The 16,793-nt window shown below is 31.3% G+C and overlaps 2 protein-coding genes across 2 annotated transcripts; one reads left to right on the plus strand and one right to left on the minus strand.

The window, feature by feature from the left end:
* Positions 1-998: 998 nt before the first annotated feature.
* On the plus strand, positions 999-14,288 carry LOC111003886 (dyslexia-associated protein KIAA0319-like protein). The gene is made up of 14 exons (XM_022274639.2): positions 999-1,496; positions 1,693-1,920; positions 2,244-2,743; positions 3,076-3,196; positions 3,758-3,987; positions 5,970-6,192; positions 7,521-7,678; positions 8,275-8,415; positions 9,037-9,277; positions 9,612-9,802; positions 10,136-10,426; positions 10,921-11,128; positions 11,645-11,809; positions 12,206-14,288. Exons 1-14 carry the CDS (start codon positions 1,343-1,345, stop codon positions 12,355-12,357), a joined length of 3,003 nt encoding a protein of 1,000 aa, XP_022130331.2. The 5' UTR covers positions 999-1,342; the 3' UTR covers positions 12,358-14,288.
* Positions 14,289-14,840: 552 nt separating this feature from the next.
* LOC111003894 (androgen-induced gene 1 protein) lies at positions 14,841-16,398 on the minus strand. The gene is made up of 3 exons (XM_022274651.2): positions 16,174-16,398; positions 15,934-16,088; positions 14,841-15,862 (listed from the first exon to the last, which is right to left on the minus strand). The coding sequence occupies exons 2-3, from the start codon at positions 16,078-16,080 to the stop codon at positions 15,305-15,307; spliced, it is 705 nt and encodes a 234-aa protein (XP_022130343.1). The 5' UTR covers positions 16,081-16,088; positions 16,174-16,398; the 3' UTR covers positions 14,841-15,304.
* Positions 16,399-16,793: the final 395 nt, after the last annotated feature.

The raw sequence follows: 16,793 nt of genomic DNA on the forward strand, positions 1-16,793 counted from the left end.
GAAATAATGAAGAAGGGACCGAGCTAGCAAGAGTTTTCTAGATATACAAAGAAACTTATATAATGTAAGAATACTTGAATTAGCATAAGGTTTATGGATTCTTTAAAGTGAATTGTCACTAAAAAAAATGTGAGCCATCACGGGACGCCTGGCAGATGTGAAACATCGACATTATTTTGTAAAAGTAATATGCAGAAAAGAACAAACTGTGATAGGAACTAAATATGTTATAATGATAAAATAAAATATTACGATTTTTTTCCAGATGACGATGACTATATTTTGTTGAATAAACATTATTTTCATTAAATATTTTTAATGTGAAATTTACTACTGCATTTAGACTGTATATCATATAGCGTCACGCTGTATATCATATAGCCACGCCAGAAATCGGTTTTACGTGCGGCTAAAGATGTTTCACATCAATAAGGTTTGATTTAGAAACACTCCCAGAGTTGTTTACAGTGTTTATCATTTTTATATTTACACCCTCAAGCATGCATGCATGCAAAAACAGCATGTAACCGCACCCGGGCGACAATCGAAATAAAGTATGACCTGAATTTGTTTTTGCGAGTTGGTCGATACATCTCAATGTGATTTCGATGTAGAACTTTTTCACTTCGCGGTGCACAACACCATTCAGGGTGGCCAATAAAGAGATCTTCTCTCCAAACTTAGGGTTGTTAAGAAATATGATGTGTTTATTATAGAGAGTTTACTTAAAATTTAACCTTTAATATTACTTTTTTTGATAACAGTAAAAATATCAATTTTATCTTATATTAATGTTACTACACTATGTTAGTTTAATTTTACTAATTTATTTATAAGTTTTGTATTTGTTTCATTTATTGACACATATAACATAGTCTCATTAAAAAAACCTGTGAGAAATTATGATGCATTATAATTTATAAGATTATCTTGTATTCCTGCCATAACTTCTAGTCTTAATTATGTCACTAGTTATTGCCTGCGTGTCGGTTTCAATTTATTTACTGGTAACACTGCCGAAAAGTTGCGGTAAAATTGTGTACAGAAAATACATAATATTTTTAATTCGAATAGCTCATAATATAAATAAAAGGCTACTTCCAGACTCCAGTTTGAATTTGAATTCAGTTTACATGTAATATCGATGGTGTAATGATTTGATATCAGTATTGTAAATATTATACAAATCTTTATCATTTCGCCCACTCTGTTATATATTTCATATCACTAACCCTTTGCTTCCTGTGTGATAAATTTCAATTTAATATTTTTCTGTTCATTTAATTAAAATACAGTTATGAATTAAGCAAACTCCGTGAAATCTTATTGGAAAACTGATAACATGTCCGAGAGGAAACTTGTCTTTGTCGTTATCCTTTTAGTGCAGTTAGAAATTTGCTTATCATTGTTCACGAAACCATGGACTGAGAAATATGAAAGTAATAATAAATGTCCTAAGTTATACCCCAAAAATTTCGACAACTTCATGCCAGCAGGTTTGTATTCTAGTTGCTAAGAAATCACTAGTTCCATTTCTATTTAGAATAAAACATATGTTTCATTTATCTAAAAGATTTTTAGTTTTGACTATTATTTGACTTTAATATAATATATATACTATGTTATTCTGAAATGACAAACATTGGAATATAGACTAATCTACAAACATATATAACTTGGTACTTTTTATAGGCAACTTAACAGCGGGTAATTATACGGAGAAAACTGACTTAAAGGGGCTAAAACAATGTGTGATGTCCTGTTGTCTTGCTGACAATTGCAATATTGTGTTCATAGTAGATTCACGGTGCTATCATATAGAATGTGTAACAGATGAACTGTGCCTTCCATTGCCAAGAAGTGGTCGCAATTGGAATAGACATGTATCTATGATACTTGTAAAACCTGTACTTCCCAGTGGTAAGTACATATACTTTTAACTATAATTTCATGATACTTAACTGTTGTTAAACAATCTATCCTATTTTATTCTTATTTTGCTCTACCATATTCAAAATAGAAATATTCAATAAATTTATATAATTGTAACTAAAGTACTTGGTTTGTTTAAAAAGATATTCACATTGTGTAATTTTTGTTAATTTGATTAATAGTAAGCTAAAAATTCTGTTTAAGTATCTGATAGTTAACTGAATTCTAAAATTAATAAATTATGTTAATTGAGTTTGGATAATTATAATTTTTCACATTTCAACAAATGACTGTAAACATTTATGTTATAGAAAATTGGTCAGAGATCCTTGGCCAGTCAAGCTTCCGAGAAGACCGAAATTTTGGGGAAGAGGAACTTGTTTATGGGTATCCAAATCGACACAGTGAAGTTGCTGACGATGAAGAGTCTAATCATCTAGCACATTTCATAAATAACTTGCCCACTATTGATGATGAGGATTCTGGCTATGAAAAGTATGATAACAGTGATAATGATATGATGTTGGCTTCCAAGTTTCTTGAGGAAGTAGTATGTGTGATGGGGACTAATAATTGTCCCTTTAATGCAGAATGTATCCCATTAGGACATAACATGCATAAGGGAATTTGCAAATGTGTATTGGGTACAGAAATGAACGATCAGGGTGCCTGTGTGCCAATAAGACGTCCATACTCAAAGGGTCCTACTGATCTTAATGATTCTATTAAAAAAGAAGACATGGAAACAAAAAGTGATATTAAAGAAAATAAACCAGTGCAAAATTTAACAGTATCCATACTTTCACAAACAGTAAGTGTTCCTATAATATGTTTTATTCTGATGTTAAAGGATATAAATTTGTGATGTGTGTGGTACATAAATATTTTACATTAGGAAGACGAAGTAAATAATTACTATATTATATTATAATTTTATAGTACTCCTTTTTTATATAATATTATAATTATATTAAATTCAACAGAATTTGTTAACACACGAGTCCACTTTTCCAAATGGTTCCATGTTGTATCTAAAAACTTTTAAATATGTAGGTTACATAGAAAGTTAAGTCTTATTTTTAAATCATGTAGATCTATTTACATCTACATAAATAATCCTACATGGTTTAAGTATATTTCCAGGTGCAGTTACCAGAAAATGAAGTAACCCTGTCTGCTTATACAATACCAGATGAAAAGTCCACGATGAGCCACTATAGCCATGTTTGGACGCTTGTTGGGCAACCTAAAGATACATTTACAGGTAATCTTTAATAAGTGTTTGATTATTTTGCGTCTGTGTTTTCTTTCTTCTAGTTAGTCTTTGGAATTTTATAAAAAAATTGGGAAATGCGATAATCACAAACTAATCACATTTTAAATAATTTTTTTTAATTACCTATTGGTACAGGACTGTTTAAAACACGTATTTTTTTAAAGTGTCTACAAAACAACAACATCACGTCATAATTAATTCCTAGTCACTTTAGGCATTATATATATTTTTTTATTATTATGTTTTTGTTTGTCATATTCATTATATGCACTTTGCTTTATATCTTTCCCTTCTTATATTTATTAAAAATTCCTTTCATCAATGTCATTCTTCTAGAGTTTATGCTGAAATAAAACCGTCATGGGATAATAGACCCTTAGATTTTTTATGTTGGCAACACTTTTACCTTATTAATTAGCTTGATTATGAGTACTTACATATAATTTCTGTTAATAAATTAAATGACGCATCGGAAATAAGAATTATATTACTTCAAAACATAGCTTTTGTTAAAATGAAATTTCAAATAATTAAATACATTTTTTTCAGGCAACATGATACAAAATGGAGCATCGGTGACCTTAACTGACCTTACTGAAGGTCAATACAGATTTAAAGTGACCGTGAATGGCACTAACTCGTATGGAGAGGGTTATGCAAATGTAACAGTGTTGCCACCAAAGAGAATTAATAAAGCCCCAGTGGTTGTTATAACACCGCAATCGCAAACTGTTAAATTACCCAATTCAGGTGCAGTTTTGGATGGCAGTGAGAGCAAGGTATGTAGTGACTAATCTAAAGAGTGTACCAAGCCTTAAAAGGCTGGCAACACACTTGCGAGACTTCTGACAATGTGAGTATGGATGGCGGTCATCATTTAACAGCAGATCCTCCTACCCGTTTGTCTCCTATTACATAAAAATTCTGGATCTATAAAACTCTGAACATAAAAATTATTTTACCAATAGAAAGCTGCGTTATGTGTGAGAGTCATAGACAATGAAAACCAAAATAGCGACGGCATATGTCTAGCTTTTGATTTATATAAAAACGTCAAAAGTTCTCCACTGCGTTATATAAGGAATAGGAGGATAGGAAGTTATATGTTTATAATTTTTCAAAGTTCGCGGGTCATGATTGCTGGGGTGGGTTACTTATATTATATCACGTTAAAATATTTAAAGAAACGTTTATGTTTTGGACGGTTTTTTGAAAAACTTTCAAAAAATGAAATATTTAAACTAATTTAATTTAAAGAGGAGCAATTAGCGAAAAATATAAAAATAAACTTTGCTCATGTTAGTTGTTCATACTGCTTTGACAAAATCGCAAGAAAACACACAAAATGCTTAATAAATTCCTGAGATGTGTGTTCAACCAAAATTTTATAACATTAAAGATTCATAATACTAATCCAAGTTATGTAATAGGTTTTTTATTCAGCTATTTAAATAAATATATTGCTAAAAACCAGGCATATCGCTTAATTCATTAATGTTCCGATTTTTATTTATTATTCTAGATAAATAATGTCGCAATTTCCTATCACTATCACGCTTCACTGGTTCCGACCTAAATATATTCGAATGCAAATTTTCCATGCTATGGTAAACATAGCTTTGATAAGATATAATGGTGCTCTTATTTAAATTGCTACTTTTTTTTGTTTTTTTTTTGTTCATAGAAAATTCACAACAGTGATTGCGAATTTACTTTATTTACAATCTAGTCTATACATTAATTATGCCTAATAAGTACATAATATTATGTTGACTAATTTTCAAAATTACTAGTAAGTAAGCTTAAACTAATGTAATGTTAATTAACAGAGGTGGCATTACCTATAGCAAGGCTCCAGTGGGCAGCTCTTTTTTTATGACAATACTTATAACTTTATTTAAAAAATCTTTTTCATGCAATATATTTTTATATAGAAATCCAGATATAACCGGTTTCAACAGTTATCAAGATTATTTCTAAAAGATGTATTAAGATACTGTTATTTGCGAATTCCCGAATTTCGTGAGTCTAATTTCCGCGTAAATATAAATTCTGCTTGGTTTAGAAAACAGGTATAGGTATAGGAAACAGTTCATCGTACTAATCGTTGGGTGGAAGTCCAAAGCTAAATCAATAGAATACATTAATGCTTCAAGCGTCGCCCGTCTGTATTTATCGATTTTAAACACCCTCATGATGTGGTTAATGATATACTGTATTTATTTGATAAAACAAATTGTTGTTTGTTATTTGTATAAAGTTTTTGATGACTCTCATAATATTCTCTCACAGATTTGATAGATAAGAATTTTATGTAAAGTGAAAAATTTATCACATTAACAATTAAATAATACATACAGACCCACACTTACACACAAACACAAACCCCATGTGGTTTCCAAATATATAATTCTTATATATTTTTTGTTTTACATTGCAACCTATTGTAATAATAATTGTATATTCTCTCTAAAATTTTCTCTCTCTCTAGATGACTTGGTACACTTACCTTTAGCAGGAAACAAAAACCAGCATTTCCCTCAAAAGAAAGACAATTATTTATTTGTAATAATAAATATTTGTAACTTATTATTTAGAGGTTTATGTGAGAAAAATAAATGAAGATTATTATTTGTTTATAGAACAGGGTTTTCTTCAGCTTTGTGCCTGTGCCAGCGAAAGTCGATGCTGTGAGAACACCTTATGCCTAGAATTGTATGGCGAGATTATTTTAATTTAACTTATACTCTAAATATTTCAGGATGATGATCAAATAATTTCATGGCACTGGGAATTGACGGCTGGGCCGTTGGGCTACCAACCACGACTGGAAGATGGCGCTACACTGGTTTTAAAAGACCTCAAACAACCAGGAAATTATACGTTTAAATTGACAGTTGAGGATTCGGACCACGTGAAAAATTTCACTTCGGCTAATATTACGGTTTTAAATCATACCGATTATCCACCAGAGGCAAATGCAGGTGAGCTATTTGTCTATGGAAATTTGACAATTAATTTTAGTTGGTGACAGTCATCCCAACTCCTACAAATTGTTTTCCTTAAATAAACTTCAAATTCCCCGAAATATCGAGTAAAAAACCTCTTTAGGTTTTCTGTTGTACTCGGTTTGGGATGTTATTTAAAATATGCATCTAAAATACATTGATGTAGTATAAAATTTCGATCTTGCAGTAAAAAAAACCTTGAATAAAGTACCTCCCAAAAACCCTCTAAGACAACTTGATTCCCTCTTTTTAGGGAGAAATCCCCAAGTTGACATCACTGGTTTATACTGGTTATAATGATGTAATTGGGAGATACACACATCAAAAGTAATGCATATGTATATTAAAACATACATTCAGAAAATATGACAGTTGACAGATTACGTTCATATTCCATTTAACTATTGTTAAACCAAATGGTTGTACAGTAAGGTATAATTTACTAAGAAATTACTAAAAATTTTTTTCTAATTATTTTATTTGTTGTTCATGTAAATTGTTATTTAATTTGCAATGTAAATATTTTTTTGCGTACTTTGCATACGTAATATGTAATCAATACGGAATTAATCTATAACTAAGTACATTATTTTGTGAATTCATTTTAATGAAGGAAAAATATTGAGTATTTATTTTCACTAAAAATTCACTTCCTACTCTGAACATTCATTATAAGCAGTCATAAATTGATTTTGCAATCAACAATTATCTTATCTGCAGATTTTATTGATTTTTAAATAAAAAGCGCCGAAATATAAAATACAAGATAACCTAATTATATTTAAAAGCAAAAATAGCTAAAAAAATAAAATCTTTCCCCATGACGTCTGTCAAACTTCGTATACTTCTTGTCACATGTCATATGCATACGCAAGACAAGACAAATTACGTGTTATGACACGTGACATTATACCAATATGTACCATTTAATACGAACACTGAATACTAAATCTTACCAATCCTCAAATAAGGAAAAATGGCTAGCTAAAAGCAATAAATTATTGTTTTTTAATCAATTCCAGTCAAGCTAAAATCAAGAATTTCCTTTCCACTTAGGAAAATCGCAATAAATTGCCAATTTATCCGTTTTCATCCATAGTTTTGTTTATTTGGGGAAAAAATGGTGTAAGACGTATAAAACATTTATCTACTGTCTATCTGCAAAATTAAATAACTGTTTAATAAATTTTTCTAGTAATCTTATTATAAAATTAGATTGATCTCTTAAAAAATATTACCACTTAAATATTTCTGCATTTAAGTCTACCTAAATAATATCACAGACGACTAAATCATTGTTTTAGGCCAGGACGTAATACTCTACCTTCCAAATAACAATTTGACACTCAACGGTAGCCTGTCAACGGACGACCATGAGATAACTTCTTGGGAATGGACGAAATCAGCGGAAGATGCTAATAAAGCTGTCGATATGCAGAATACACATTCACCCTATTTACAGGTAAGATTGCAGCCAAAAAACGCGAGCCGGAAGCTATGTTGAATTATTTCTATTGTTTATAGTGGTGAGCGTGCCCGTTTGCCCCCTGTAAAAAGAGTCTTTTAAATGAATAAATATAATTCTTTTCGCGCGATGGAGAAAAATGATGAGAGTGAATTTTTACGATGTGCTCGCACACCGACACCTAAATTCGACATCGTAAAGTTAGGTCTATGTGGCATGGAAATCGATAACTATGTTCAAGTTGTATATTCTAGTATTTTTATATTTAGGACCTGTGTTTCGTAACAATACAATTAAACGGTGTGAAAAAATAAATATTTTTTTTTGGTGTTTTTAAATCCATTTCATATACGACGGTGATATTATTTACTAATAATTTATTTATTTAAATACATAATATATTTTTGATTAATTTTAATATTTATCGTTAATAAATTCTACATTTTAGTTATTTATTTTTTCCATACGCCAAAGAAGTATAACTTCTAACGTGTGTACATAAGTACATGCACTCTTTTTTTTATTTATATCGAGTAATTTCGTTCTTGTGATACTTTCTACTTCACCCTACAAAAGAGAATGTATTATTTTAGCTATCAAATCTATCAGAGGGTGTATATACGTTTGTGTTGAAAGTGACAGACTCGTCTAGTCAATCTTCCACTGCAGAGGTGCACGTGTTCGTTAAGCCGCCAACCAATACGCCTCCGGTTGCAGATGCTGGCGAAGATGCTGTAAGTATCATGTTCTTTTTTAATTCAAAGTCTTCGTAATTGTTAATAAGATTCAAAAAAGGGGTTCGCATGTATATATGCTATAAGTTTAAAAACTATTAAAAATTAGAAAAGCTTGAAAATCTGGTTTTGCATTTACAATTGTTTTACTAATAATTGAACCGAGTAAAATTCCAGAATCAAAGAAGAACAATGTCTAGAGCCATGCACTATTCAGAGCATGTATGGACGTAGTATACCAAACAAAAATTTGATCAAAACCTAAGGAATCATAAAAATATTAATGACTGCATGTTAATATAAATGCCATAAATCTGTTCTTTCAATTCTTCTAACTTTCCTGCATGTTGGTTTAGGCTCGAAACAAGTATATGCCAAATTATATCTTATTATTTTGACGTTTAAAAAATCTTTGAAGTCTATAACTAACTAAATATAGATGAAATCTGACATATAGTACAAAATAAGCAGGAAATACAATATCATTTTATTTATTTCGAATAGATTCATAGTAGACATATAAAGATATTCAAAGCTATAATTTACCGAACGCAGTTCTATTACCCATCCATAGACTAAACTAAAAAGGTCCATATCTAAATCGAGCCTAAACTATTTCAGTTCATATCACTTCCTCAAACCTGGGTGACACTAAATGGGACTGGCTCACACGACGACCGAAAACTTGTTGCATACACTTGGCGTTGCCTATCTGGTCCCACTAACTCTAACATTATCACGTTTAATGAAAGCATTGCGAATGCAACGCAACTCACGAAAGGGCTATACGTGTTTTCGCTAACCGTATTGGATGATAATGGCAACACTGCTACAGATAACGTCACTGTCACTGTCACGCAGAGTAAGTATTTTCGATTTTACTCTTCTACGTATATGAATGTTGCCATTATTTAATACTATTTTCATCAAATGTAAATAAAGCAACATTTTCTATAACAGTTTCAAGGTGGTATGAATATTATTACTCAGGAGGTAATTTAAGAAATGACATTTTTTTTTATTCTTATGTACCGTGCACTTAGAACCACTTTTTTCATTTATGCGATAGGAAGCAAGTCATATTATATTCGAAACGCCATACATTTTAATCAAAGTAATTGTAAGAGTGATTTTTTAGCATGAATAAAATAAAAAAAAAATATATTATATGAATAAATAATATATTAATATTCCAGACAAAAACAGCCCACCAAAGGCAGACGCGGGCGGTGACCAGGTTCTGAACTTGCCCTTGCCAGTGTTAATACTAAACGGCTCGAAATCTTCGGATGACTTCCGCATAGTGTCTTGGAAGTGGACCAGGCTTAGCTCAGGATTAGCGGCGGGAACAGTTATACTTGATTCTGATAAAGGGTCTGTTTTGATGGTAAGTCTATAGAATCTGGAATATTTAGACTCTTTTATTTCATGAAAAATTAATGCTACAGAATAATTTAGCAATTCTTCATAGATTTAATATGTATTTATTGGTGGAGATATTGAAAATAGGAATAATTATTTATTACATACTTATCATTATATAGCTCGAAATACAACTGAGTTTTGTGAATCTATAGTTTTATATTAAATCCGTTAATTTACATTTCCTAAATGGATTCTTAAAAATTACCAAAATGTTTTGCCCGAGATTATAATTAAAGAAAAGAGAAAGAAATATAATTTATATTTGTCCTTGTCTTCAAATTGATTCCAATTACAGCTCACAAACATAGAAGCTGGCAGATATGTCTTCGAATTGACAGTGACAGATGACCAAGGGGAGTCAAGTCGGGACACTGTGAGTGTTCAAGTCAAACCGGATCCTCTCGAGATGAAACTTCTAGAAATGACAGTCCACACACCGATATCAACATTTACGAAGAACCAGTTGGATTCTCTTCTGCAAAAGATGATGCTGCTACTCAAAGATGATGTAAAAGTCAACGTGACGGAGATAAGGGGAGAGGTCGATTCGGGGAATACGCAGATTATTTTCTTCTTATCGGAAAAGGTAATTGATCTTTTATTTTGATCAGTTGAGCAAGAATATAGTTTAACGTTAAATTAGTGTAAATAAATGTTAACACAGATGCACTTGCAAGATCTGCTACTTTTTAATCATCCAAGTATTTTTTTTAAAGATAAAATTTAAAAGGAAATAATGTTCAACAGTATGCTAAGAGAATACGAGTATGGGAATTAGCTAGAAAATATTTATAAAAATAATCATCCAAGTATTTTTTGCAAAATGTTTGTAGGCCAAGTGGTATACGTTTCACATTCCAACTTAAAGTAAATATAATAAAAAATAAATAAATTAAATCAGCTATTTAGAATCGTCTCACGTATATTTTAACAACTAGACTAATATTAAAATGTTTAGTTTTTATGGTATAGCCCCATAGTTATGACATTAAACATAGTTTTAATACTTCACTGATGCAATAATTTGTAATTAGGTTTTTTTATGATTACGGGACTACAATGTATATTACTTCTTGCCAGGGCGAGGCAATCGACGGTATTCGTGCCTTAGCATTATCACGTCCAGCTGCAATATCAAGTGGTGCGGCGCGTATACGTCCCGTACGCTGTCTCAGTACGTGCTCGGGACGCGGAGTGTGCGATCAGTCGACGCGCACGTGCCGATGTGACGCTTTTTGGATGCAGAGTTTGTTTGCTCAGTTTCAGGCGGACGCTATGCCTGATTGTGGTAAGGTTTTGATTGTTTTAAGACTACTCTTTAAATGGTCGCTTTCGCTTAAAAAAATAATAGTGTTTATGTGTTGCTATGTATACATCTTAGTAATTGAGAACCAAATAAAAAAATATTCTTCTGTTCCTAAAATTTGCCTTAATCTCTTAAGAGATTTATCAAATTATAGAAGTAACTTAAAATTTCTAATGCATAACATAACATTTATTACATTAACACACACAGAGAAACCCACAAAATAATAATAATCAAAGATTAACAATAAAAATTATGGAAAAAAAATAAGGTGCATTTGTGTGTGTGTGTTGTGGTAGTAACTGACCCTAGCTCGGCCCTACGTGTGTAGTTATTTTACCAGTTGAGGGCATTGTTTGTTATAGATATATAGATAAAGAAATAATGTTAGCTCACCAACACTGCAAGGTTTTTTAGGCTTTTTGCTAACTGATAGAAACTTTTATTATTATAAGCTTTTTGAGGGTAACTGGATATTGAGTTTATCCTAATCTACAGATTGGTCTGTGGTATACGCGAGTGTTGGTGGAGTTGGTGTGTTATGCGCGTTGTGCGGCGCGGGTTGGGCGTGCGCGCGCGTCGCACGTAAACTATGCGCGCCTCGCAAACCTAGACAACGCACGTACCGGCCCTTACCCCACGCCGATCACGAACAAAAACCACGTGAGTTTTATTTTATTAAGTTCGATTTAGTTATCAATATGTACGTATTTACATACAGTTTGGTTTGACAGGCGAAACTTTTGATAAACAAAATAAGTTCGAAACGATGAACGAGGCACTGGATTGTGATGGTCCAAATTCACACATCGATATTTTATAAGCTGATATTCTTTATGGTTTTTACCTTAATACATTTTATTGAGGTGTTTTTAGTTACTCAATCTGTTTTGCTCTATGGTATAAAAAACTAATCATGACTGATATATGAAAATTTATGGAAGTAAACAGGAACCACAATGCTGCAAATTAGAATTTACGACATATCAAATAAATAATTTATAGATTTCATTTGTAATATAACAATTGGTTCTCATTTTTACTTATTTAACATTTTAGTTGCTAACGACCTGTCCGAATCGGACACCGATTCAGACGTGTTGTACGAGACAAAAAATAAAATGACGTCATTCACACGCGCCATTAATGGCGACGCGCAATCCAACGGATGGAAGAACAGTGTCAAAGTGGCGCGTCGCATTAAAACGTAGCTCCGTCGCTTTGTGGCCTCATTCCACGTTTATACCTTACATATGCACAGACCACGTGACACCTGTCAGGTAAGCTCGCTGTCATTGCGTGGATAGTTGTCCAAAGGTTAATGTCAAAACGCTATAATCAAATTGTCAAATGAAACTACACTTACGAAAATAAATTTAGTGGTTGCTAGGCAAAAAAAGTAATATTAATTATAAAAAAAAATATTTAAGCGTGTCTACTAAGCTTGTAAAAACTTAATTCGAAATTAAATCAAGGCGTCCAAGCTTACTTATAAGACAGCCTAGATAATATTTTACGGTAGTGATGGGGATTCACTAATTGAGTCATGTGAATTTGTATGTTATTTTTCACCTAAACAAACGTAAGTTTTCTCTTACGTAGATTTTCTTTGCGACAGCTGTGACGCGTATCGGAAACTGCTATTGTCTAAGCCTAGGACTTGTATATGTATATGCCATGACTATACTTGTATATGCCAAGCTTAAAATTTGCAAATAGTTTTTCAATAAAATAAATCAGTGTTGCCAGTATTAATGTGGAAAGAAATATTTTTGAGAAGTGTGATTTTAAATGTGTTGTATGATATAAATTACGTCTGCTTTAGAGTCGCAAATAAGTGTCATGTCAATAAAAATAAAGCATAATAAATAGGTTAGGATGATTTTAAGTTATAATATTATTATATAACTTAGCTTTTAGTGGGACATCAGGCAAAAAATAGAACTTCTTAAATTTTTAGCGCGTCAAATGACAGCTGTAATTTTTTGGCGCGAAACAGTAAAAAAAACTAAAGAAATGTGTACGAAAGACTAGGCCGTATGGCCGACTATAGCCTGCGTCATGCGCGTAAAAGTAATGTTAATATTAATTACTGTATTTTATATATTGTTTGGTACTAGTTCAAATATCGGAAACATGTATATATTTTATTTTTTATATATTAATTTAAAGTCATGCTAATTTAAGAATATTTAACCGAAAGAAACATAAGCTTGTATTTTACGCAGTTTTATTTACAGTGCTTAACTATATACTTTTATTTATATAAGAGAAAATTGTATATAACTGGCAATTGTATAACGGCTTCATATTTGTCTATAGAATATCGGATAAGATATTTTTAGAAATTATTGTAAGGCGTAAGTAAAACTAGGGTAGTGTTTGAATTGTAGTTTTACAAAGATAAATTGATTATTATTTATCCTTCCAAATATTTCCCTACAATATATGGAATATATATAAATTACAGTTATACATGTTATCTGTGGAAACGCACATATATAAGTTTGAGAGTATATAGAGAACATAATATACTCTGGTGTCGAACTTTTTTCTCATGGTACCTGTAGATGCAGTATTAATAATTAAAACAATGCTTTTGAGACAATTCAAATAGATTTAATACAATATCAAATATTTGCATTTGCATTGACAGAGATTTTTTGCCTAGTGGCTTCAGGGCAACCCTTTAATAATCGGTTCGACCCTCAGCTGGCACCAATGGACTTTCTATCTGCGCATTTGTACTAGAAAGTTGAAGGAAAACATCTGAGGTATGGCATGCCCAATATAAAAAAATAGTCGAATGTGTCAGACGGAAGGCTATTATTATCTACTTGTCTATGACATAAAAATGAACAAGGAAACGAATGAAATCTGAGGTACAGAGGCACCTATAGGTTTGTTGCGCCACTGGATTTATTTTTAAACAAAAATATGGCTTTTATACTCAGCCTAGTATTAAAATAAAGTGTATTATTTAGGAGTTGTCACACAAGTGTTATAAACAGAAACAGGTACAATATATTAAAACTTTGCTTGAAGAAAATGCGTCAATATTTAAATATAATTGATGGATTGTTTAAGTATCGGTGCAATCAAAATTCTATCATTAGATGTATTTATAAACTAAGGCAGTAATCAAAATGATAAAAAAAAATATTTTCCATGAATTTTGCTCGTATTTCATAAGTACAAATACCCGAGTTTAATAGATGAGGTGCGTTTGTTTTTCTATCAGTAAATATACGAAAACCTGTCCTTGACTTAATTTGAATAATAATTCTCTAAACAGGCCTCAATAGTTTGTGAGTCAAGACTTGGCAGTTGGCGCGCTAACTCTGATTAGCGTATGTCAAAAATGTTGTTTGTGTTTGACATATAGAATTGCGGTCAAAGTTCACGTTTAATGTTTAGTTTCGGAATATAAACCTTATATGTAAGATATAATTAGTTCCTCTTTTAAGTACTGTAAAAACGATTAAATGTTTGCTTTTATGAGTAATTTTAAAATAATCGTTTTTGCATGAATATATATCTAGTCGTTGTAATAAGTTTTTGCTTTTTATAATTAATTTTATAGATTTATAATTATGCATTGTTTAATTGAATTTACATCATTATATTGTGAAGCACCGAAATTAAATATGTAAATTTTAATCAGTTTTGTTTCAGTTGAAAATAAAAGATTGTACTTGTATCAAAATTTATTGCTTTAGATAGCACATGTTCTAGCATAACTATTTAAAAATTACGTATTTGCCCATTTTGAATTGGGCACCACACTACACAATATTTGAACACTAGTTTGCAGTGCATACACTTTCGCTACATATTCCTCCTATCCTTCAAAAACGCCATTATGCATAATTGTGCTTGTAATTTTCTAAAGTAAAAATAATTTGTTTTTAATATTTTGTGACTATGGATGACTACAAAGGAATTAAACTACTACAAAAACATATACCTTAGTAACAATATTATTACAAAGTGTAATTGTTTGTATCACTAGTATCATTTTTAAATTTACTATCTTGTCAGAAATAAATAATTATCTTAACACAGCACATTTTACAAGACCCCACCATAACCCTATAAAATTCAATAATGTAAAGCTAATTTAAGTAAGCAAAAGCTAAAAATGCAATGAGTACTACTTTATTTGGCCTTCTTCTTGCCAGACCTAACTGTGGATTCTACTTCCTTTGACCAAACAGCCGTATTTAAGGTTTCACCAACTGAATACAGTGACCAAGCAAATCCAAGACTGAAGATGTAGAAAACTACTCTAACAGGCCAACTAATTACAGATAGCACTGGGTAGACCCAGCTCCCAGTCTTAAAATAGATAGTATGAATCCAAATAGCATATCCTAACATGAATAGTGACAGTATGGACAGTCCTACTTTCCGTTTAGGATACATTCTGAATGTAGACACAAGTTCAATTAATACAAACACAACAATATTGGAATGCATAACATGGTTCAACCACATTGGGAAATAAGCATCAATTGCTCTCGGTAAAATGAGTTCTCTGTCAACAGCATAAATACCCCAGAAGGTAATGCCTACAAACATAGATAATGGAAATGCTAAGGCACTGAAAATAGCATCCTTCATTCGCCTTATAAAAGGTTTATTGGCCGGCATAGGTTCATCTGTCCCTATTATATCATTTAATAATGCCACAGTGAAATATGCTGTTTGGAGCATCTGAAAAAAGATTAAGAAAAATTATAGATATATATAATAAAGATATTTTTTATTCAAAACTAAATACTTACGGCGTTTAAATAAGTTAAATATTTCAACTTCCCACCATAGGGAGTTACAGTGGTAGAAGTGCTTGGTATTCTCACATACATGAAGTCATAATAGCAGCCATACGAAAACTGTATAGCTCCAATTAAATGGAATAATAATTTCCACATGTTGAATTCTGTAATAATGATTGAATATATTTACGTGCAATAATGTCTATGATTTAATTACATACAGGTAAATATTTTAGGCACTTCACTTACCTTTTAAAAAAATCGAAGAGTAATAAACGATATCTGATATATTATAATATATTAACGGAATGATAATATATAAACGATGCAATTTATTAACGGAAAATTTATTGGAATTCAGTAAAAAAAACGTTGATAGTGAAGATTTTATTTTAAAAGCATTAATAAACTATAATTTTTAGGCACACAGCAGACGATTATCCTCCCTAATATTACACGAATTCTGAATATGACATTGACGTGCATTCACAAATCACAGATGTCGTCTGTGATTTGTGAATGCACGTCAATGTACACAAGCGTTATTGCTATAAATATAGATTATAGAATATCTAAGGAGCTAATTAAGCTTGTGGTATTAATACCGACTGTACTCGACTATTAGGATTCATCAAAGTGAATGCATCTAATAATAATTGTAGAAAGAAGAATTATAGCGTAGAGAGCTTGAGAGAAAATAACTTTGCAAAAGACGTGATCCAACGACCCCAACCAACGAAAAAGTCTAATCTTTTGTCATTGTCATACAAATTTCTTTAGCGATGGTCAGTCATGGCTGTTGTGATTTTGGCTCAAGCCCCAAGAGCCGCAATCCTACTGTCATTGACATTACTTGCCCTATGCTTCAT

The sequence above is a fragment of the Pieris rapae genome, chromosome 21 (genome assembly GCF_905147795.1).
Source record: "Pieris rapae chromosome 21, ilPieRapa1.1, whole genome shotgun sequence".
Lineage (NCBI taxonomy): Eukaryota > Metazoa > Arthropoda > Insecta > Lepidoptera > Pieridae > Pieris > Pieris rapae.